The sequence below is a fragment of the Anopheles maculipalpis genome, chromosome 3RL (genome assembly GCF_943734695.1).
Source record: "Anopheles maculipalpis chromosome 3RL, idAnoMacuDA_375_x, whole genome shotgun sequence".
Classification (NCBI taxonomy): Eukaryota; Metazoa; Arthropoda; class Insecta; order Diptera; family Culicidae; genus Anopheles; species Anopheles maculipalpis.
Window position 1 is genome coordinate 32,042,102 of NC_064872.1, and position 25,895 is coordinate 32,067,996.

Below are 25,895 nucleotides of genomic sequence, written 5' to 3' on the forward strand. Positions count from 1 at the left end.
TCTCCTTTTTTTCCAAATCCAAGTATTATACGATCACTAATGATTACAAGTTCGCCGGGGTGAAAGTGACAATTGAAATTCCATTTATCGGCGACAACCACAGAAAACAAGAATTCCCACCAATCAGTCAAACGTAATGACAGCGTTGCAATTTAACTTTCAGCACTACAGTTCTTGCACAGCTTGCAAGCGAGCACCCGTCGATCAGCCGTCGGGATTGGTAATTCAATTTTAGCTCATTTCCCTCACAGTACCGACTGGCTGGTAGTAACTTCGCAGTACAGCAGTAGCTGGTCAGAGCCCGATTTAATTGGTCAACTTGCAATAGAGGTCAATACAATTGAATTAACTTCACGCTGCAGACTGGTAATCACCAGTGATTATATTATCCAAAACCACTGTTTCGCTTTCAAGCGCTGGGTAAAACATATTGGCACGCTGTGTCACTGCTTCTTCCCTTGCGGACTCACTCAGCTGTGCCATTTGTTACATCCATTTTGCTCCACTTTAGTAAACATCCTGTTTTAACGTAACTAATTACATCACTTTCTCCTCTTTCTCCTCTCTCTCTCTCTCTCTCCCTTAGTTAAGTTTTATGTCCATACCGTTTTTTTTTTTTGTATTTCCACTGGTATAGTTTAAGCTCTCTTTCTTATATATCTCCTCCAATATCCTCTTTTTTTGTAGCATATTCGTAATGCATTTCGCTCTTCGTCATTGGGCAGATTAAACTGCGTACCAAGACTGTGCAGTGTAAGTTTGTGTTCATTTCTCTTCTTTATGGTTTTTATTTTCTTTTCCTTCCTGCGTCGTTTGTTGATTATATTTGTTGTTTTTTTTTCTCTCCTCTTAATGCTTCGTTCCTTAATTTTGAATTTGGATTCCATGTTAATTTCATGCTTTATTCTCTTACCGTTATCTTATTTTGTTTTTTTCTGTCTTCCTGTCTGTCTTCGCTTCTTCAATAGGGAAATATTATTTAGTTTAGTTATATTTTATATGTTTTTTTTTTCAATTTAGAATGTTAATTTTTGTCCAAAAGATTTCTTACATGTTTTTTTTACTTGAGCCAAAGAGAGTTTTAAAATGTTGTCATTTATTTTTTTCTCTCGTTTTTGTTTAATTTTTACTCCGAAAGTTAATTTTATTGCTGACATTGAGATTTCCGTACACTTGTAAATTATTATTGATTTGCCAAACGCTTAAAAAATATTTTCCATAGACTTAAAAATGCCAAAATGTTATGCCAAAAGGGTTACTTTCTATCAAACAGGAATGCAATCAAATCTCTGCCATAGATTTTTTCTTCGATTCTTAACCTTTTCTTAATCTCTTTGTCTTTATCTCTCTCTCTCTCTTTCTCTTCCTCACTTTTGCTTGCTTACTTGATTTCATTCCCTCTTCCTCATACCTTAACCTTCTCCCTTGGTCTCGTTCAGTATTAGGTGCCGCCCAAAAATAAGTAGCTTGCATTATATGCGAATAACTTGTGGTAACTGCATGGTGCATTTGTGGTGTGTTTAAAAGAATTTAAAATCATTCAAAGTAAAAACGATAGAAAAAACGTATCTGCGCTCTATCACGCTGCTCGTTATTGAAACAGCACTCGTATTAAATTATCAAAAATGCATTAAGATTGCCTTAATGCGATACCTGCCACGACGTGGTATCGCAAAATGAGGATAAAATGATGAAATAAAAATAAATCTCCTATCGCTCATGCCTCCTCCTACAGCTTGCAATTACAGTGAAGGGGTGCAATAATTGTAGTAATTTTCTATCGCTATCGGTGCCCACCGATCGGTTTATGGGCAACTACAGGCCGGACAGAAAATAGTAATGGAACCGCGGCTCAGCTCTGGTGATGGTTCAAATAATTATTCAACAATAAAATTGAGCAATGAGATAATTACGGTAACGATGCGGTTGTACTGCAGCCACAGAAAAATGGTGTGAGCAAAATATAGAATCGGAAATGATCCATGGTCGTACCGATTTTAATTTGTTTTACACATTATGTTAAGGGGGTTAAAAGCAAACGTTGACATGTACAACATTACGCTGATACAAAAAAAAACTCAAAATTTATGCTTCAGAATGAGGACAAATTACCCTTTTTTACTTACTTTTCTGTAGAAATAAAAAATCATTAATCTTAGTCTCGCGTTTTCTGCTTCTCATTACGTAAAGAAAGTGCCAAAAATTCTAATCCAACTTTTTGTTCCAAGTACAACAAGTTTTCTAAATTTTAGCATGTCCAGTTTTTTACTCACATTTTAATAAAGTTTAAAAAATCTCATCAATTCTCAGCAGTCAAAGCCATTAGGGCGTCGTTTGACGAACATTATGCTTTGTTCCCAGGCGCAAAAGCAACAATCAGGATCAAAATTATGCATTACAACAAAGCAAAAACCTTACCCTCACCCCACGAAACACCATTTTACCTCATTATCCGAAAAGAATGAAGGCAGAATTTGTGTGTGTGTGTGTGTTTTTTTTTTTGGTTTTGTTTGCTGGCTTCCAATTGTTGACTTTTTGGAGATCCAGATATCATCGCTATCTTGGCAAAAAGTACGAAGAAAAAAAGACCAAACCAGTTCTTGAAATGAAACAAAGAAAAAACATACCAAAAATGGACACCAAGGCGGCCATAATTCACTCCACTAATCAAGTTTCGACTCAATCAAGCGAACGCAAAGCGAAAATTGTCCCTCATTCTTGGCCCATCATCATGTCATCCTTCTTTCCCGTGACATTTCACACTTTTCCATCCCGAGGGACAGCTTCTTCCCGAGCCCGAGAACCTTTTAATCCCGAGCCCCAATGGGTTCAGGGTGAATTGTTTTGTTGTATTCATTGTCACAATTTACACCACTCTTTGGGGAACTCGTTGAACGCTTGTTTTTAACGTTAAAGTAACACCTTCACTCTACCTTGCCTTGCTGCTCTGAAGCGGTCAGAATTCAAATCAAAGTCGTTCATTTTTTTGTCAATTAAATGTTGAAAATTTTCCGCTCTCTCTTTGACTCGCACTTGCTCCCTTCAGTACCTTGGTCCTTGAATTTAATTTGTGTGAAAGCAATTTTTTATTATGCACATATTTCGATTCCATTCATACCGAGTGTTGAGTGAACCGTGAGAGCGTGAACCGACGAGTGAACAAAACCGTCCATTCAAACGAATCGTCCGGTCCACGCGACGGTGCCAATCGACCGTATCGATATCCGGGGATATTCACGGTGCGTTACGCTTCATTTGACAAGCGTTCGCTGATTAACGCCCACAGCCGACCGAAAGCAGCTAGTAGAATGAAAATGAAAATTAAGAAGCAAACAAACCAACAAAAAAAAAACTGGGCAGCGAAATCGTTCGTTTCTGAATTGATCAAGCGAACCTGAACAAACAACCCCACAACCCTCGGGACAGAAAATATGACCGGCCTCTGATTGAATGGAAGATATTGCGGAGGAATGAGAGAGAGAGAGAAAAAAAAATGAATTAAGCCCACCCCTCCCCCCATTTTGCATCAGTGGGGTTGTGATACAACAATGGGAAATCATAGAAGCGTTAATGTTGCCCGGCGTAGTTTGCGTGGACCCCAAACCAATGGCACCTTCACGATCCAATGTGCACCATCACCAATGCAAATGTTTGCATTTAATAGGTAAGCCTATCACATCGCGATATGAGCTGTTGAACGAAAGACTGTTAAAACAAGTAAGATGGAAGGATAACATTGATCATTCATCGTGATCTTGTTTTTGGGTTTAAAAAATAAAATAACTCTCCAGGGATGCACCACACCATTTAGACACAATAATTTATTATTAATACTCTTAAAATAAAAAAAAAACCCTTTCTTGATTTATTATTTAATATTAAGTTATAATATTTTAAGCATAATTTAGAGTAAAATATCATTCGTTTGAAATAGAAAGAAGTATAGACAATTTAGAAACGGTGCGCACTGCACAAAAACATGCTAAAAGATTCATTCAATTACACGCTACACAATTTATGCTAAATTTAATAAGAACTTCAGTACATGACGTTAAAATCGTGCCCGGTACTAACAAACGCGGACACAAACAGGACAAACAAACAGAAAAGCCGCCACCAAAACTGACACAAACACAATAGACGCAAAAAACTAGAACATTTGTTTGAGATATTCTCAACAAATCGAAAGAGTGTTGTTGTTGTTGTGTGTGAGGTGAGACCGCCTCCCAATCGGGATTTCCCTTGTGATTCTTACGGGATTGTGCGGACCCCGTTTGATTATTTTCATACTTCCCATGTTTTTGGTAAATTTTGAATTTTCTTTTTCGAGCCATTTCCCTCTCACCGTACCGGTACGGTATACGACAGAAGCTTTTCTCCTTCTAAATAGGCGAATAATTGCGACTGTGTCGTAACTGGACGCGCTCGAGGGAAAACATTCTGTGGAATTATTTTCAAATTTGGGTTTAAATTTTGGATCTCAAACAATTTTGAGGCATTGATTGGTCATTGCTTAAAGTCTAAACACATTATGCCGTCCTAAAGATAGCCAGAAACTAGTGAAGCTTCCGAAAATGGGATGATAAAACTACGATGATACGCGATTAAATTCCTCTTCCTGTACGCCATTTCATTCCGCCCATGCTACACATCCGAAATTATTACCAAAACCTTATTTTTCGCTTCATTTCATCGGTCGGAGATATCGTATTGTCCTCCTCACTATTTAACGCCACCCGGCGTTGCAACACCACATGATTTTTGTGTTATAATTAACCAAAGAAGAGGCTTGCCCGAACGTGGTACGTGTACACCTTTAAATTATAATTATTAATTGCTTTGCTGTTGCATCAATATTAATCAGATCATTGCGCTTGTAATTCCGGTCGGGTGGAAAATTTATTCATTGGGTGCCAGCGAGTGCCGCGCATCGATTGATGTGCCAATCGTGTGTTTATGTGCCCGTCTGTTGCCATTTTACATTTTCATTTGTGCTGTTTCGTTCATTGAAATGTTATCTTCTCTAGCGTGTGCCGTTTACCGCCACCACCTTGTTACTACATTATTTTTCCAGTACGAATTTTTGGAGATTCATTTGCACATAATAATGCAACAATTAGCTCGCACGATTTACACGAGCTCTCCGTATGTCGGGACTTTTCGGCAACCACATCCAACACCACAGTCCGCACCCGTACCCGACGCCCATTTTATGCACCCACCGACCGTGGATGGTCAAAATTGGTTCATTTAATGAGCAAATAGTGTATAATTCAGGTCGGGCAGGTGTGGGATAGGTGTAAGAAAATGGTATTTTTTCCATCAATGATGATGATTAATTGATTGGACACGCACGGTACCGTATGGTGTCCACACGAGCCATAGTACCGTGATCTGTGGCATAATTAGGAACAAAAGATATTCCGGCGTGGTAGACGGTTACTGTGCACCTGTGTGCTTTCGAAACAATATTCCATTAATTGAACGACTATTTTTACCAAGCATATCTGTGTTCGCAGTTATTAGCTACGGCATTGTCCGGTACGCTCTTCATTTGTTATTTGCGTACAATTTATCTGCACTGACTTCCATTCCCTGAGCCTACCGGAATACGCACGGCATTGATATGTTTGTTCGCATGCAATTATTCATTAATTAATTTAATTAATGAATTTACCTTCGCACATACATACACGCGTCACAGACAAATGGCAACGGTACGATGTACATATGCTGAGCGCTGTTTGATTGATTTTAAGACCGAACGAACGAACGAAGGTCCTTTGATGCTGCTCCATTTGTGCTCCATCATAATGACATGGGAGCAATAAATTTAAATATAATTTAAATTGAAACAAAACCACATTTTCCGTCACCCCCACATCAACGATTTCCCCTCAACGAATGAAAAATGCATTTTGGCATATTTTGATTGTAATGCAATGCGAGAGCATAATTAATTAATTAGCAATTAAGCAATTACGGTTTGATCGGCTGAATAAAAACACAATCTTTGCTTTTTTTTTTAACGAAGCAATAAAAACGACCGATCAAAAATAGAAATCAATAAACATATCTAACCCATAATAAGACTAAAATTAAAAAGTAAAATAAAATTACTAAATTAAATCTAACGAAAACTTTATTCAATAATAGAAATGAGTAAACATAATGAAATACATTGAATAGAACAGATAAATGATAGAGAAAACATGAAACAATTCAAGCTATCATGTAGCGTAATAGAAGCAAAATATGTATGAAAATGTAACAACCAAACGTATTCAAACATATTAAATCGGAAACTATCAGTGAGTGCTTAAATTTGCAATCATTAAAACATAAAAATATGTAATTATACAACGGAAACATAAGTCATAGAAAATAACCATCTTTTATCGTGGCAAACAGATGCTAATCCAGTGTGCAAAAGGTAAACAAAAATAATAAAGTAAAGGAAATAATCTTTCTATAATCTTAATGTCTTAAAGCAGCTCATTTTGATACACAATCAAGTGTTTTACGCATTTTTCATTTCCAAATGCGTACTTTTTGCGTTGCATTTCCTTTCTCCACACACTCTAGCTTACGTTACGCATTTTTTTTTAAACTCATTACTCATTCGCTTCTATTATTTCCTCACTCAATGTTACTAATCTCTCAGCTCGTTCATTGTTTCCTTCAACCGGGCGTTCGAATTCGGCGTTTGCTTGAGGTTTGGTTTTACTTGTGAGTCTGCTTGGTGGATCTGTCTTTACTTGAACGTGTCGTCCCGTGGCTCGCAACTATTTACGCGATACCCGGTTGGAAATAGATCATCCTTTATGTTGCAATAAAGTTAAATCATTCTAAAACATCAAACAAAAATTAACCTCCGTAAACACTTAGCGTACGGTTGCTTTGGGTATCTGTTTGTTTAGTAAAAACTTGTATATACGTGCTGCTACAGCAAACCAGTCCAATTTGATAAACCTCTTTGTGCTTTCTAATGTGCTGCTTCCCTGTCTTTTTATCAAAATGCTATCGCTCCGTTTTTTTTCCCATTCTTTTCGGGTCATTTAATTATTTTCCTGCTTTGATTCTTCGTAACCTTTTCCGCTCCGATTATAATTTTTACTTTTACCCTTTCCTGCTCAATCAATAACTATCTTTTATCATTCTGGGTTTTAGTTATACTTCCTCTTTTTCTCGTACTTCTGTCCTGTCTCTGTAGGTCCTATATTCGGTAATGTTCCGTATTTTAGCGTACTACACTCTTATAAGAAATCTCTTTCCTTACGTACTGTTATAGAAAAAGGCAACAATATGGTTAATCTTATCTTAACATCATCTTTCTTCCCTCGGTTTGGTACGCTTCCATTCGCCAGTCTGTTATCGTGCACAATCTCATCCTTCTCCTCTTGCTAACAATTGTATCCCTTTCCAAGATATACACCTACCAGTGCTGCCTCCCATACCATACCGAATTGTTTGTATTCTTGCTAGAAAACAACATAAAGGTTTCATTTTATATCATTTAACTATTCTCGGTTTTATTGTTGTTGTTCGTTCGCATATTTGTATGATACATTTTTAGTTCTATTTTGTTATATAACTAGGTTCTTTTTTGTATATTTTGCTTCTCGAAAACGAACGCCCAACGAAGGAAAGAATAACGAATGAACGTGGTGTAAAAAAAAAGACTAAGGCATTCTTCTGTATGCCCACTCCAAAATTATTTATTTCGCAGTTCTATTTTTGTGTTCCGTTTTTTGGTTCAATTTGTGATCGGTATGTTATTTCTGGCTCACTTGTTGTATTGTTATCATAAAAAAAGAAGAAAAAATATTCTCTTATAAATATATTATAAAAGGCTTCTCTTGTAACGTTATGGTTTTGTGTGCTTTGTTGATTCCTTTACATCTGTTTACATTATACGTGCCATTCTTAGCTGATTTATATCAGTAGCTTCTCATGTTCTACAGCCTTCAGTTTGACAAAACAATAATAAAGTAAACAGAAGATATTAACTTTCCTTCGTTTCCTGCTTTCCTGTACACATTATTCTTGTTCACTACCGTATGAAAGGTATTCAAATTAAATGGTGTTTGAAAATTTACACAATATTACCCCAAAAGGAAAAATTTCAACTTTCGTTGAAAAAGTTAACAAAAACCAATTGATATACACGCAATGAAATATATAACTGAGAAACAGACTAAAATTCAACAATAAGCTAAAACGGAAGAATTTAAACAACTGAACAAATGTGCAATAATAATCTGCTATCCCACTGTTGACTGCTGGTTCCAATGAAGAAGCTTTCATTTTCCTACTCGAGCTTTTTTGTGTTGACGATTTGAATAGGGGGCTGGCAAACGGTTTTACACGCACCGTTGTTTTGTTTTTATTTTTATTTTGTTTACTGCACCACCTCCACGAGGATGTACTTAACGGAAGCGACGTTTCTTACCGTGTTTTTTATTCACTTTACCGGCTTTACGTTTTTTGCCACCGCTACCACCCGTAGACGTAGAAGGGTAGTCTTCGTTGAGCACGCTTATATCGGTGAAGCTGGTCAGTTCGTCACCCAATGAAGCTGAAAGCAGAAAGCAATAGCTTTTTTTAGAAATCAGATTTGCTTGGATTTGCTAGAATAAATAAAAATTTAAAAAAGACCGTTCATTATTCCTGCTATTAAACATCCAATTTCGAGTAACAGAATCAAACTGAAAGCATGCCGAAAGTTTCTTTACACTTCGCTAAGCTTTCAAACGCATTTCAGCCTGAGCTTTCATTTGAATCTTCCAGAGCTTTCAAGGATGTGTCACATGAGAATTGTCGCGCAACATCGTGCACATGTTGCATTCGTTTTTCAATTTTGGTCAAATTTTTAAACCTTTTACAAATACAATTTACATCAGATAGTTAAAAAGGGAAATTTTAACTAGAAAAAAAAAGCATTTTTTATAGAAAAATCATTCAAAAATATTTAAAAGCAACTAGCTCAAAATTTGAAGAAACAATTATATTCGTACTTTCATTTTGATTTTCAAAACCATGCTTACCGTAAAGCTGGTAAGCATGGTCGATGGGAAACAACAAAGCAAAACTAACAGAGTATCGTTTAGCCTCAACCTACCAAGCGTCGTTAGCTTCCTGCTGCGATGTTTATCTGCTTTCGTAACCGGAAGACGCGTAAGGTACGTCTCCTCATACTCCTCCCGCTCACGCTCGCGTCGAGATAGTATTTGCTGCGCACGGGAACTGCTCGACAGTTCCACCGGCGTGTCCAGATACTCGTCCTTCAGATCCTGTATCAGTGACGAGCCGAGGGCACGCTTTTTTGCTCGCTCCAGCTGCTTTCGTGCCCGATCCGCCTTTGTGTCTTCCTCGTAAGGCATCGATGTCAGTTTCGGTGGTACGTACACGTCTGACTTGCTGCGTCGCGCTGCCCCACCGTCCTCCTCACTGTCACCACGGCCAGCTGCTCCTCCCTTTTTGGCCGCTTCCTTGGCACGCTTCAGCTTCAGCATCACCATAGCCGAACTGTCCGATTCGGCACCATCGTCTGTATCGGGACCACCCTCACCAGCGGCCGTACTGCCCGTGCCGGCTTCCTCACCCGGTGCCGGCATCTGTGACATAAGGTTGGCCGGGTTGGCACGGAACGCAGTAGGGTCGGCGGTGCCCGTACTGCTGCCTGTCACTGCCGTTTTCACCAGCTTGTCGATCTGATAGCGTAGCTTGTAGTCGATGGGTCGGATCTTTTCCAGCACGGTTCGTATTTCAATCAATCGGTCGATCGATGGATCCTTCTCGATTCGGTGTCCTGGGGAGAGAGTTAGAAATTGGAAACAGATGGAAAAAGTGTAACAATGTGAACCATTTAAAAAACCAAGCGTGAAAACATGAAATTTTTTAGTGTATGAAGTCTAAGTCTAGTATAATATGTCCTTAGTTTAATGTATAAATTCTTTCCTAAAGATCTATATCATAGGATTTATAGCGAACTATTAGAATTCAAATCTATCAAACTAAATTGTACATACAGGGCTGCCGCCGTATGGTTTGCATTTGTATACTTCTTCTTCTTCTTTTTCTTGGCTTAACGACCTTTTAAGGTCACGCCGGCTATCTAATGGCTCACAAGACTTGCTGCTGATAATAATACGTAGTTGGATAGTCAGACCTCACTACGAAACGGTGTGGATGAGATTTAAACCCCTAATTTTTGTCTTCACACGACATGACCGGAATTCAATTCCCATCCAGGGACCATTCCTACGTAGTGAGAACTATCTTGACTATCCAACTACAAGGTATCGTCATCGGGATTACTTGTATTTAGTTACTTAGAACTAACCAAATACAAAAACTAACATCAGTTTATAATAAAAATATATAGTGATATCATCAACCCACATATGTGGACAACATTCTACTCACCAGAACATTTGCGCAGCACCACGTACGTCAGATTGATGAGATAGTTCAGCAGCATGTGGTACTTGATTTCGAGAAAGTTTAGCCCATACTCGGTCGATAGCTCGCCAGTTTTCACCCGCTGCAGCATATTGCCCACCAGATCGGACACCTGCTTGAAGTTGTTGTTCATTTCGTCTAGCAATCGTAGCGCCTGCGGCAGATCCGGCTGTATGTCATACTCGTCCAGTGCCTGTGTTCAAGAGAGCGAAAGGGCGAACCATGTTAGAGTGTTTTTGTGTTTTGTTTTATTTCCCTTAAAATCATAAAATACATTCGCTGAACCGATGAGTTATGTTAGAATACATGAGCGAGGCTCAATGACAACTATTTTAAAGAATGGAAAATTTTGAATGAACTGATTCGCTCCTCCGGACGCCATTAATCGTGAATGGAACTTGCCGACTCTGTGCAGACTCTCAGCACTAAAAACCACCGGTGACATAGCCAATCTCGTTCGCTTGAAACGACGAACAGTGTGTGTGTGTGTGTGAGAGTGGGCCGCCCCAAAGCGATGGCATAAAGAAAGAATGGTTCCGCGCACGATATGTGCACGATTCGCGTTTTTCGATATTAATATCAATATCAATCAAACAAGCCCGATCGGGTGCTTCAAAAACTTCTACCCCGGACAGACGGCAGCAGCAGACAGAAGGTTTATACGCGTTCGTGTTTTTTTTTTCTCTCTCTCCGATCTCTTCATCACTCAATCCATTTTGTACGGTTCAACAAAGCATCTTTCTTCCGGGATTGGGTTTGGGTGCAGAAAATCCACTTTTACTCTACCGTAGAGAGAACTCTACGGTCCGTTTCATCGGTCGTCCAAGTCGGAGCTAGAACGACGATGCATATTTTACGCTTCCCCGGGCTGTGCTGGCTTCACACTCCGGCATTAGTTTTTTTTCCCCTACGCTCTGCTGACGAGCTGACGGTTCGATCTAGGACCGGGAAGAAAAAGGGCTACACTATTACCCTTTCAACGTGCGTTGATATAAATTCGTTTCCAATCGTTTATTTTCGTCCCGTTTAAATTATGAAATACTCGTTCATCCACTTCGAGCGCAAAATAGAAGCTTTTTTTTTTTCGTTGGAGACTCCAAAGAGAGGCTCGTTCGTGTTCACCCCTTTTCCCTTTTTTTCGCTCTTGTTTAGTTCGATTCCCGGTGCAGAGAAATGCATAACGGGAGACCATAATGCAGAGCGCACAACACCGCATACGCGAACGGCACGGTGTTTTACCGCCACCACGGGACGAACCATTTTTACGCTTTACTTCAAACGATCTGCTGCTTTTGTGTGCAGAGAAGCTGCAGCAGGTTTTGCATGAGTTCGCGATCTACTAATTCACACACGCGGTTTGCGGAACAGTGGCACCAGTGGCAGCATTAAATTAAAAGGCATCCACTAATTGCAAAGCGAGCAAAACGTGCGAATCATTTGACATCGGAGACCCTCGCGGATGGTTTTCCTAGTCGCAATTTTTTGGTTTGTAGTATTGAGGCTCATTGAGGGCATTAGTATGTTCGGATGGTTGTTTTTTTTTTTTTATTCAGTCAACATACTTTTTTATGTTCGCGTCACGTAACATTCCGGCACCATTAGCATCAACTCGCTGCAAAGGAAGGTGCTTGGCGACCGCAATAATAAATCCTTGCACGCGAGATAACTAGGTAGAAGGGATTTCCGCCCTGAAACTCTTCCATTTTTCACTACCCTTGTGCTGATCCAATACAAAACGCAACCGTCGAACGCATCAATACATTTCTCGTTGGTTAAAACGGACTTATTTGCAGGGGATTTATGGTTTCTGGTGGAATGGGATTTTAAATTAAAAAATATATATCTATATGTACACACACCAGCACAGAAGGCCCAGCTCGCGGAAACATAACGGGACGATAGCGTTATGTTGCAGCAGTACAACAACACACAGCAAAAAAATCTGAGCTCCAAAAGCTATCCCACACATATTCACCTCAACCGGACTCATTTGTACATATACTGACCAAAACAAAACAAAAAAAAACCCCAAAAAATGCCATACATCAACTCTCTCGATATTTTTCAATATTATTTTTTTCGTCCTTCCCGGGCCCACAACTAAAATATAGAAAGCAAATCGCAGAACATCAGCGTGTTCACTCTCTAGCGCGGTCCAAATTTGCTCTGTTTCGCACAAATAAAAGTAAAAGATATGACGGTTCCAATTTTAAAATATAAATGCGCCTCCCTGTTTCGCCTGCAACTCGTTCCTGCAGCCGTAACACTCTCATCGAGAATTCGCGAAAAAAAAATCATCCAAAACATCCATTATAGGGGATACTACACACATACAGTCAGTTTGGTCGGCCGGGAGAAGCGAATAAGGTACAGGATATTCGCGAATCGACGTCCAGCCGCGACTGGACGGAAAACACCGCGCCGTGTTGCTCTCTTGCGCACCTCCATAGCCATGTGTTGTGTGTCCCATTCTCCCACCGAATCTCATACCGTGAAGAAGGGAAGCGGGGATCGTGATTCGATCAGTACGAAAAGCACCGACAATGTGCCGCTCGAAAACATGGGGGGAAAGTAAGGGGCTATTATTGATTTATTTCCATTCATTTCGGAATACATTTCTTCCAACCTCTTGACCATTGCCCAGGCAACACCGCTAGTGGCGCGAACAAAACTAGGGATGGGAGTGAAAAGGGATACTGATCTGATTTTTTTGTGTTGTTTTCTCTACCCCGCACCCAAAGCATGATGCTTCACATCTTCTCCTCCATCAACTAACCCTGGATGTGTATGTATGTGTTGGTTGGCTGACTGGGGTTGAGCCGCTTTTCCAATTATCCTCAAATATATACATCGTCAGCAGGAAACATCGCAGCAGCAGCAGCAGCCAGTACCGAGAGCGCACATACACGAACCGGGAATCACACATACACCCTGGTTGGGGGTTTCCTCCCATAGAAGACCGCAAAGTGAAACGCGCGTCCAGAATAATTCTGGCAAAGCACCAGGCATTGGATTGAATCCCGTGCGCAACGGGGTGATGGTCGAAATATTGGAACATCGGCACGAAAGAGGAACAACAACCGTTGGACGGTCTGAGGAAGGTTTTTTTCCGATCCTCGCGAGCACGAAACGCGTACGCGAGGACGATGTACCGTCGTGAATGAGATGTGTGTGTGAGTTTCGCTCGCCGTTGGGAAGCTTCAATACGATCCGGATTGGTTTCCGTTCCCAGAAAAGCGAAACCCGCGGTGGTGGTCACGGCAAGTGTTCCATTCCTGGCGCTTGCAATAGCATTCCACTGAACGGACAGGCGAAAGCTGAAGCACAACGCACGCACGCACCGTTAACAACGTAACCCACCGCATGCGCTTGATTAATTAAATTGAAGCAGTTGTTTGTGGGGTGCACAGATATTTCTTACGCGGTGTGCATACAAAATGGATGGTAGAAAAGCTTCGGGATAGTTTAAAGTAAAACCTATGAACAAAGACAGAATTTGTAAAAAAAAAAACGTTAAAAATTGAATTTTGCATACATTTCAAACACTGTTTTGTCACAAAATGCTATTTTTTGTTCCTTTTACATAATAGAAAAAAATATCAAACGTTTTATTTTCCTCCAAAAATTTTGGAAACTGTTTTATATTCTCTTTATTACTAAAACAAATTATTAAAATTAGGTTTTTAAAAAAGCTTTTTAATTTCAATGTTTTCTTCTTTTAGGCTTTACGATCTGCCGGTGACTTACTAAACGAATTGATACCACGCAGCTAGATAGTCACCCCTCACTACGGAGCAACGGTTGGTATGGGGTTTGATTCCCAATCCCATCGTGTGAAGGCCGGCGTTGATATCGCCTCTTCTACCGGACACAAATATACATATTTGATGGATTTTACTTGTTATGGTATGTTGCAACCTCCTTCAACTAATTCTGATACGATTGGATAACTTCAACCTCAACTTCAAAGAGACCTTAAATCACTCATGAAGCTAAGGAAAGGCAACAATGGAAGGGCAACTGAAAAGTTAAAAAATGATGGTATACAAGGTCTCAAGTTTTTTTTTTCGATGCATGTAATTGCTCTAAGATACATTGAAAAGCATAGCATTTCCAAATTTCATATTTCGTTTGTAAAATTTGTTCGTAAACTATATCTGTGCATAGCAGAATGCCGATTAAATAATCCGTTTCATTAAGTTTTTATTTTATTTTCAAGGCGTCACACACAAAGATTGGAATTGATTTGCTAAGGACTGTATAGCGTGATAAATATCAATTCCCTACTCTTGAACAGGTTTACACAAATGATTCAAAATATATTGAAGGGTTTTCATCCTTCACTTTCAACTCAACCAGAAACACCAGGCGCCTCCATCACGATGGTTGCAATTATCCGAAGTAAGAGTCAAATACAGTAATTACATAATTGTTAAAATTTTAATAACTCACAATATTTATTGAAACTTCATTTAAATAAACATAAACACAAACAAGTACAAAGAGATTCAGATAAACAAACGAGAACATAGAGAACAAGATAAGATGTACTGTACAAACGGGTAGAAAAACGAGTTCACCGCATCAAAAGATAGGCCTGGGAAAGGCAGGGAATGTGGGAACGTAGCCGAACTGGTCAAAAACGGGGGTGCCTCACTAGAAAATGAGGTTCATCAACTTGTTACTAAGATATGGGATATGCGAATCGAATGATTGGAATCTCGGCATCATCTATCCCATATACAAGAAGGGAGATATGTTGGACTGCAACAACTACAGGGGTATTACGGTGTTGAATACCGCCTACAAAATATTCTCCCTAATCCTTCAGGATAAGCTTGTCCCATTCGTTGAACGGATAGTTGAAAACTATCAAAGAGGATTTCGAAACGGAAAATCTACCACTGACTAGATCATCACCATGCTATATGTCTTGGAGAAGATGGCTGAACAGCAGTTGAACACGTACCATCTCTTCATAGATTTCAAGCCCGCTTATGATAGCATAGCCAGGGTAAAACTCTGCTTATTTGGAATCCTGGCCAAACTGAACTATTCAACTTGGCGCTAGAGAGGGCCATCCGTGACTCGGAGGTGGAGACTTCGGGAACCATCTTCTATAAGTCAACCCAGATCCTGGCATACGCTGATCATATAGACATCATTGGTCTGCAGCTCTCCGAGGTAGCAGATGCTTGCCAAAGGATCGGGCAGGGGGCAGAAAACCTCGTGTTGCAGATTAACGTATCAAGAGCAAATTGATGGAGGCACCATCAGCGACCCTACTAAAAAATCCGGAACTAAAAAATCCCTACTAAGAAATCCGCTAGCTTGCTGGCAGCCAGGCCGTCCTTCTACAGCCTGAGGAAACACCTCACCCCACTGTATCGTACCTTTCTAGTCCCAGTACTCACATACGCTTCTGAGACAAAGATCCTGCCCAAATCAGACGAAGCCCTCATTCGAGAGGAAGATGCTCAGAAAGATTGCTGGTCCCGTATGTGTGGAAGGACAATGGAGGAGTCGCTACAACGACGAACTGTACGAACTGTATGACGACCTCAACGTCGTGCAGCGAATTAGGCTCGCCAGGCTCCGATGGGCTGGCCATGTTATACGCATGGCACCGGACGACCCAGCTCAGAAAGTCCTTTTAGGCCGTCCACACGGACAGAGGTGGCGCGGTAGGCCCAAATTGAGGTGGAAGGATGGCGTGGAATCATCCGCCATCAAGACCGGGATAACGGATTGTCGGACGACGGTGCGGGACCGTGAGCGGTTCCGGATTCTGCTGCGGCAGGCCAAAACCGCAAAGCGGTTGTAGCGCCTGATAAGTAAGTAAGTACAGAGCCATAGTTGATGTTTGAAGAAGCTCATAAATTCATTAGTCAATAATAATAAACCAAGCTCAATAATCAAGGATTGAGCAAAAAAAATTGATACTCTAGGCGTATAAATTACACCAAAAAAACGAAGTTAAAAAATAATTACTTCAGTCCGGTAAAATGGCTGCTGCATATCCCGGCACTACCATAGGTTCAACACCAACATCTTTAAGACCGTAGCACAGTTTGACACAGTTTCTCTAGTCCGTACGAATGAATTTGCATCATCCGCAAAGTTCTAATTTGTAAATCGATGCAATCAATTATATCATCCGTAGATACAATCCGCATACAGTCCGAACCGGCGCACCCGAACAAGACGAATGCCCGTCGTTTGCCCGTATGCCCCTCTCTTCCAAGCATTAATTGTGCACCCGCCGTCTATTTGATGGTATTCCATCTTGAACAAAAGGCGAGATCATGATCGAAATCTATAAGCACCGGAGCGATGGACAAGCGCCATCTTTTTCGCCAGGTTCGAACGGGTGTACATTACCGTTCGTAACGTCCGTAGTGAAACGAATAATACCGAACATATGAAATGATGCCCGGCACGGGAAGGCGTATGCGCTACAGTCCTTCGTCCACCCGAACGGTTCTCGATGCAACATGAAGCACCGGTGGGTGAAGCGGTGGTGCATAAAGCGCCACCACTTCTTCTTGCCTGTTTCCCTTTGCACTTTTATTTTTCTCTTTCCCATATCTCATATGCTACAGCAGCAGAAACAGCAGCAGCAGCAGCAGCAGTACCAAAAAGTAAAACAGAATCGAGAGCTCATCACACCCCAAAACCAGCTCAGCCAGGTCCCAGGTGCATGTGTGTGTGTGTTTGCATCCAATAACGTTCGGCTTCCGTTCCAATTTTTTGTTCGGTCCATTATTCCGTGTGGCCGCCTTTCGGCAGCCAATCCACTCTCGCACTCATCCGTTTGATTTTGCAGCGGGTCAAACAGTAAGACCGTGGTGTCCCTGTGTATAGATTTGTGCAAAAACAAAGAAAAAAAACCTTGCAAGGTGGTGAGGAAGGCGTTAGAAGAACGTTAGCTTGGAACACTCGATGATGGCAGTGTACATAGCTGACCGCGCGCGCGAAAGCTGAAGAGAAAATTGCAAACAAAAATGCTTTTAGGAAAAAGAAAAAAGTACAACAACGCTTTCCATCCAAAGCAGGCAATAGTGTTTCAGAATTTTGACGAAACAAGACAAAAGCAACAACAAAAACTGCTGCGTTCCTTTTTGGTTTTCCTTTTTCGAGCTGTTTCCTATATGTCAATCCTTCAACAATGCTCTCTCCCACGCTCTAGTAGGATTATTACCTCCCGCAGTTCCGACCATGGTCATTGTGTGAGTATGTGTGTGTGTGCGTGTGTTACGGGAGGAAAGAATGAAACCGTTTGGAGGGAAAATATCAGTTTTTTTTCCTAGTTTCCCTGATTTTTTTTTTGTCCCAAAAGCAAAACGCGACTCAATATACAGACCAAGGACACGGTCAGGAAGAGATCGGTCGAAAAAAAAATTGGATCGCGTGCACACACATTGACCCTTTTCCTTATTCCCTGCCTACAAAAAAAAACCCCTCCAAAACATCCCCAAATGAAAATGCAATAGCTAGAAAACACACCAATGAGTTTAATGCACACAAGCACAAGCGCATCATGGGAAACCGCGCCATTCAACATCCTCCCATACACACAAACACACACACACACATAGGAAAAGTGCAGGTTCGTGAAAAACGTTCGATGACGATTGCCCGAATGAGGAATACGGGCAAAATACACATAAACAACTACTCCAAAAACCCGGTCCCGGGACACAACGGTCTGAACCTAAAAAGGAAAAGGAAAAAGAAGCTTACTCACACACACTTGTATGTATACCAAACATCAGCGTGATGTGGAAGAGAAAAGTCGGACATACGGACACAGGTGTCCGGCCAGCCTTCCAATTCCTGGTTTACCATACTCTAACGCGAAAAAAAAAACCACCCCGCGGGGGTACTGACGGAAAAAAACGGTAAACTCTGTCAATCCATCGTTCATCGTCATCGAGGGGGAAAACTGGAGAGCGGGCCGATATGAAGGAAAAACGCAGACCACCCAGCACCCACCAGTGCATGGGACGGAAGCAATGGGAACGCATAAAAGCATCCGCGCGATGCGAACCGGTTTTAAAAGCTTTCTCCACTTTTCTTTTGCTTGCAAAACGAGGCATGCGGTATGCAGAAAGAGAAAAATGGTGTGAGTGTGTGATTCTTGATTCGTAATTTTTTTTTTTTTTTTTTGCAGCAGCAGCAGCAACTTCTTGCTTTTCTCTCGCTTTCCCCTTCCGGCCGGTGATGTTTTTCGTCATCAGTCAAGTGAAGCATCCGGCAGACAGGAAGGAGAACTAATTTGAACAAACCAGAACCATTGTGACGCGATGCCATACTGCGGGACGCGAAAAAGTGACCGTAAAGAGGGAAAGTGGGAAAAGCGGAACACCGCGCTGCCCACACACGAAGGACGTTTCAAGATTTTTCGAAGAAGAAAATAATGCCGTCAAGAAAATAGTAGTAGAAAGAGATCTGAAACGTTCTGAAACGGTATCGATGAAAATGTGGCAACACGAATCGAAGCGATGAGATAAAAACAAGGACGAAAAAATAACCACCAACACCGTCTCACACGGTTTCCTGTCAGCTAGAGGCTTGGGTGTGTGCGTGGACACACATACACGATTGGTAATCGAAACACAACACAGCAGCATCGCATCGCACATCACTTCGCAACCGTCTGATGGAATGGTGTCGTTCTCTCTGTCTGTCTCTCGCCAAAGTCCTCATTTCCTAGACATACACACACACAGGATGCATACACCGTAGCTTTCCACCGTTCACTGCTACGCCGATATTGCGCCAACAGCGACGCACACACACACACTGTGCATCCGTTGCAAGCAAACGGACACGGTCAAGCGCGCGGCGTCATGTATTGATGATGGATATAGGACGCTGAGCTTGCAGTGATGTGGGGGGGGGGGGGGGGAGGGGGATTGGTTAGGTTACTGGCCATGGCATGGCGGGTGCTTATATGCGCGCAATGCCAGCGCACACAAATCAAGCAACGGTTGCAAATGCCTAGCACCAACCAAAGGCACGAGTACTCGATACATGTGGAGTATTGTGCACGGTACGGACGAACTTTACGCAGCGCCACACACATATATACACATACACACACACACGGTGCAGAATCGATTGCGTCTGCATCGGATGCAAAAATCAAAAGCTCGCCTAGCGCTCGGTGCCCGGCTCGGATCAGGTGCCGTCGAAATTAATTCATTTCCATTTAAGCAATATGTGTGTGCGAAAACACGCCTCTCGGCGGTCCTGGGATGATTGGATGAGTGTTTCACTGGACAAAACTTTTGATAAGGATTTCGCCACCTACGGTATTATTTAAAAAAAAAAAAATGTTGAAAGTTTATGGAAAAATACATTTAACTCAATATAATGATGCTTAATTGCAACAGAAAACTCTGAGAAAAATTTGAAGTTCTAATCAGTCAGGCGAATTAGGTCTCTCGGAGGCCACAAGCGGCATGGAGGACCAAGCCCAATATCTTAAACTTATTTAGTAAACATTAAAGTTTGCATCAGCTTTGCCTGTGATCAGTTGCTACTCCGTCTTGACTACAAAATAATTGGATGCAAGCCCTGCCAAGAAAGTTACGATAGGTCCTTGCCGGGGTCTTCCTCTTCTTCTACTTCTCTTTGTGAGGATGATCCCGGATTAGTAGCTGAGTCCAGCTTCCTGGGCCCTTCGCTACTAGTCTGCGACTCTGAAATTGTTGTTTGGACCGGATACTAATCGTCATATGTCCTGGATCCCACAGACTAGTTTATGCAAGTCCAATTCACGAGTCTTGTATTGCTGATGCAGTGGTTCATGTTGACGGCAGTCCGAGGTCCGTTTATCTCATGGTGTTGGTTACTCATTCTCTCAGAAAAAGCATATTGATTGATGTAATTCCCTGCGTTTTAGTTGCCGAGATCAGCTGAGAATCTCTTCAATCGACGACGCGCTCGAAATCAAAAACATATTGCTTACAAACGCCACCACCCTAGGAATGACAGTGATTCTCACGTGCACGGTCTTGAACATGGATGAACAATTTTGCAAACCAATGTCTATTTGGCCTGGGATCTTCTTCTTCTTGGATTAATGACCTACTAAGTCACGCCAGCCATCGCATGGCTTAATAGACTTATCGATTCCACGTAGTTCGACAGTCAGTCCTCACTACAGGGGAACAATTCGGGTGGGATTTGAACTGCCATGTGCTTTACCACCGACGCTGGTCAGGGATACTGTTTCAACGATCATTCGGAATCATGGATTCAAATATTTCAACGGTTTAACTTCCATGCAAGTCTCGGCTTTCCTTGTCAGTTTCAGCTACATTTCAACGGTCAATCGTCTTTTGACAAAAAAAAATTAGAAGAAGATGACTCCGTTTACTGTTTATTTACTGTTTACTGATTAAACTTCGCTCAGAAACTCTACTTGCTCAACTATTTTGACCACATGTACTGAAAGTACTGGATCAATTGATAACACTCTAAGGCTTACTCTAGGCTTGACGAGACACTCTCCTTCAACACCCATGTTGATTATATTATCAGCAAAGCTAACAAACCACTGGGCCTGATTGTCAGGGTATCATCCGAAATCCGTGAGCCCCTCTGCCTGAAGTCTCGGTATTGTTGTTGGGTTGGATCTTCCCTGGAATAGGCTGCTGTAGTCTGGTCTCCTCCAGGCTCAACCTCAATGGCCTGTCTAGAGAGGGTTCAAGCTGTTCGGAGCTTCCTTATCGGTAAGCATATGGTTCGCCACATCATGTCCGTTATTACCTTCTTGAGCTTGAGACCATTGGAGAAAAACATCTCCATATCCGTGCTAGCTTCATTTGAGGTCTCCTGCTTCCGAAACAAGTCTAATTTGAATCTTTAAATTAAAATCAAATTAAAATAAATCTACTATAACAATATCGTTTTAGCAATTATTTATTTATTTATTTTATATATTATTACGGTCCAGTGCCGTATTGTCACCGTTTTAACAATTACATAAATTAAATTTAAACCAATACGGCCAGGCCTTATAAAAAAAATAATTTAAGCTTCAAAACCTTCTAAATTTAAATGTTCTATGACTGTATTTGTTCCAAATAAAAATAAAAATGAACATTAATGATTGAACAAAAATCTACGTCGTTTAATATTCATGGGAACACAAGCATTTTCCATCGGTACATGCTTAATCAGATTAAGAGAAAGACGCATATGTACGATACGGTATTTTTCCCCTTTTACAAAACGTTCTACTTCAGGTGTTGTTCAATGCAATGAAAATGGTATATTGCGGAAAACAAATACTACTCCGTTTGTGCAACGTTCGCTGTTCACGCCATAAGCCCTATTCTACATCATTTGCATTTTGCGGTCGCTGCGATCGAGAAGAAAATTGACATGATTTTCATTTCGCTGCAACATAAGCGGCCAGTTTATCAAGGGGAGGCAAATATGAATTTCAAATGTCAATCACAATTCAATTTTAGCTTGTCCATCGTTTATTAGTGCCGCATACTTAAGCCACCGTGGTTCCACCGAACGAGGCGTTAGTAGTAGAGTGTGCATGTGTGGCACGTACCACGAATCGAAACATTGCATCTGTATCGATTGGTAAAAGCTCCACTGCCATCCCTCGCACCTCCTCCACCTCTGTGGGGGTCGGAAAATGACAAAATTTTATCCGTACTACCCCCCCACTCTTTATAATGGTGAATAAGGTTCACCAGTGTGAAGTCATGCGGGCTCTGCACCTTGAGATGAGTGATCGGTTCGGTCGGCCAGCCAATTGACCCATCTCATACTCCCATCGTATCCCGACGAAACAGCCTCACATCTGTACATTCGACAAACTCTCACACACAGACACAAGAGCGATGTTCTGTTCGCGGTGTTTACTTTATCACTTCGCACAGCAATGGCGAAACACGCGAACATTGCCGTGAATGGCGCAGTTCCTCGCGATGCTACCAGAAAGTACGGTCCCCTTTCTCGGTTTCGCAACATTTCGGCAGAGAACGCTCTCCTGCCCAACACATTCATGACAGGATTTCGCGTTCGATACATACACGACCGAAGAGTTACGGGAAGGGGAAAAGGAGTAGCATCGAGCTGGAACAGGTATTGATGGACGCGCGTGGGCAGAATGACAGAAACGGTCTAACCTCATACCCGCGTAAACAGCATCCGATCAAAATGTAAGGTGTATCAAATAGTAAAAGTGGATTATTTTGTTGCGTCTTTATTGAAGATAACGTTTGTCGATTTGTGTACATTATTTCGAAAGCATTGCAGCACTACTAACTATGGCTCTAACGTACCAAAAAAAGAAAAATTATAAAACTGTATAAAATTACACTAGACCAACGTCAATCAACACATTTTGTTGAGAATTACTACTGTAAAATAAAGTGACTGCATTTTTTTCTCAAATGGTTTAGGCAAAATAGGCATTAGGCATTGGGCATTAGGCAATTAGGCAAAATAAAGATCATTCCCTTGGAAGTAATCCCCTCCCGATGCAATGCACCTCTTCTCCAGCTCCTCGAAGCAGGTGTAAAACGCGGATGCTGGGATGTTCTTAAGTTCCGCTGCCGCTGCGGCTCCTATCTCCTCGCTAGTGTCAAAACAGTGTTCCCGAAGCGGCCGTTTTAGCTTGTTGAACAGCCAGATTTGGCTTGGTGCCAAATCTGGCGAAAAATTCTCTCAAAATGCTGGATGTATGGAAGGGCCACAACAGTGGTGTATGCGACAACGGCGTCGATCTTCAAACGGCAGGACCGGGTTTCAAATCCCATCCGGACCGTCCCCCCGTAGTGAGGACTGACTATCCAACTACGTGTTACCGGCAAGTCTAGTAAGCCATTCGATGGCCGGCGTGACCTTAGCAGGAGAACCCAACGTCACTCAAGGAGAGTAGATACAAAAATTGAAAAGCAAAACTCAAATACCATAATTTACATTTTTTTAAAGAAGATTTTTTTATAGATTATTAATTATAAATAAAATAAAAAAAAAATTTTATAGGAAAATAAGTTCAAGAGAGAACACCACAAACGCTTGCAATAAGTAAAATAACATGTAAAAAACAAAATTTCTCTATAAACTCGACTGATGATTGGCGTCGCATCGTTCAGTAAATGGGAAAAAAGCAAGCAGTGTCGTTATATAAAATTGTACGCCAAATCCTGGATATAATTTTTTCGAACTCAACCAACACTTTCTCACGCACCCTCTCAACTAGCAACTGCACGAGGGTCGGATAGAAAGAGAGAAATACGCCCGAAATCCAGAATCCAGCCAACCATTTCGCTGGACGGAATCCATCAGTCGAATAACATTTAATTTAGCTGCCGGAGGGAACACCAACGCCGGCTAGAATTTGTGTGTCTGATGGATTCGATCGTAAGGTGTCCATCACCGAAGGGGTTATTTCTTCCCCTCCTCCATACCGGCACACCTTTTTCCCTTCCGTTTCCCTGAGGATGGGTGTATTTTCCATTTTCACTGGAAACCGCGGTCTCGAAACGCGAAAAACCGCCGTACATGTGCTCTCCCGACTAACCCGACACACTCCCCCTTCCCATTCCACAATCAATAATCGAACAGACGATTTTAGATGGGCTGAAGGGATACAGTGGCCAGCCAAAGTGGAAGAAAAACACACACCCGCATAGAACGACACAACATGCGCATCGCACACACATCGAATGCGTTCGATTGCGTACGATGGCTGGCGGATGTGTTAGGGGGTTTCTGTTTTGTGTTTTTGGCCCAGTGCACAGCCATGACTGGTCAGCGTTACATTTCGCGCACGCGGTTCCAGACTCGAAATTGAAAAATTTATTCCCGCACCAAAACACACTCCAAAAGCCCGGGGTTTGTTTGTTGCAATTTGTAGAGCTGTGTGCATGGGGTTGGGGAAATATGGAAATTTCGGTTCACGCGTGAACGTGAACCCAACCGAAGGGCTATCAACTTTCGCACTCGCACAATGCACCAAATAGTTTGATAGGTTTTTTTTCAGCTGGCCTTGTTTGGACTCCTGTTTGCTGTACAAGCATGGTGATTGTTTAGCCAGATTGCGATTGGACTATTTTAGTTGAAAAAAATCACATAATTACGACATTTTAAACATTAACTCATGTTATCAATACTAGATAATAAGTATATAATTACAACCAGACGATAAAGCACAATATAAAGGTACATGTTACGTCAGTTCTAACGAGCAACTGGTGCATAATTGATTTGGGCCTCTCCTATGCAGCAGACGTTAATCAAGAAACAGGACAAATGACACAAAACTTCGAGTAGCAATGTACATTGATGTACAGATAGGCGATCGAACCTTTGAAGTTCTCCAAAACATCTCAAAAATATAGATCTTGAGATATTGATCTGTGACTCGGAGGTAGAGACTTCGGGAACCATCTTCTATAAGTCAACCCAGATACTGACGAACGCCGACGATATAGACATCATTGGTCTGTGGCTCTCCCAGGTAGCAGAGGCCTACCAAAGGATCGAGCAGGCGACAGAAAACCTCGGGTTGCAGATTAACGAGGCTAAGACAAAATTTATGGTGGCACCATCAGCGGCCATGCTAAGAAATCCGGAACTACTTGGGGGGGGGGGGGGGGGGGGATGTACGGATAGGTGACCGCAAACATGAAGTCGACCAAAACTTCACCTATCTCGGGTCAAAAGTCAGCACCGAAAACAGCATAGAGACGGAGTAGAGCACTAGGATGCTGTCGGTCAGCCGGTCTTTACACAGCCTGAGGAAACCTCAAAAAACCTGTCGTGACGGTCCAAGCTGGGGCTAAATTGTACCTTTATAGTGCCAGGATGCTCAGAAGGATTGTTGACCCCGTGTGGAAGGACAATGGAGGAGCCGCTACAACGACGAGCTGTACGAACTGTATGACGACCTCACCGTCGTGAAGCGAATTAGGCTCGCCATGCTCCAATGGGCTGGCCATGTTATACGCATGGCACCGGAAGACCCAGCTCAGAAAGTCCTTTTAGCCCGTCCACACGGACAGAGGTGGCGTGGTAGGCCCAAATTGAGGTGGAAGGATGGCGTGGAATCATCCGCCATCAAGACCGGGATAATGGATTTTCGGATGACGGCGCGGGACCGTGAGCGGTTCCGGATTCTGCTGCGGCAGGCCAAGACCGCAAAGCGGTTGTAGCACCTGATAAGTAAGTAAGTAACTAAGATATTGATCTTATGGGATAAGCACTCAAAACCACTTACGGCGTCGTTCAAAGCTAGGACTACGCAGAATAGTCCGAAAACACACATTCTTCGCATCTGACACATGGATTCTGTTTAATATTTGTTGAAAACCATGACTTTAAAGTTGAAGATTCTCAGAAACACTGCCATTGTACAGCGAATAAGACTCAGAGTTCGGGTAGCAACCCAG

The 25,895-nt window shown here is 41.8% G+C and overlaps 1 protein-coding gene across 1 annotated transcript in view; it reads right to left on the minus strand.

Moving 5' to 3' along the window:
* Positions 1-8,405: 8,405 nt before the first annotated feature.
* LOC126564923 (neuroguidin) overlaps positions 8,406-25,895 on the minus strand; it is a 34,611-nt gene continuing 17,121 nt past the window's right edge. Inside the window, exons 2-4 of the mRNA XM_050222049.1 lie at positions 10,429-10,657; positions 9,122-9,811; positions 8,406-8,578 (exon numbers count right to left, since the gene is read on the minus strand). Of these exons, the coding sequence (XP_050078006.1) occupies positions 8,430-8,578; positions 9,122-9,811; positions 10,429-10,657 (1,068 nt within the window). The 3' untranslated portion in view covers positions 8,406-8,429. The remainder of the gene's footprint in view (positions 8,579-9,121; positions 9,812-10,428; positions 10,658-25,895) is intronic.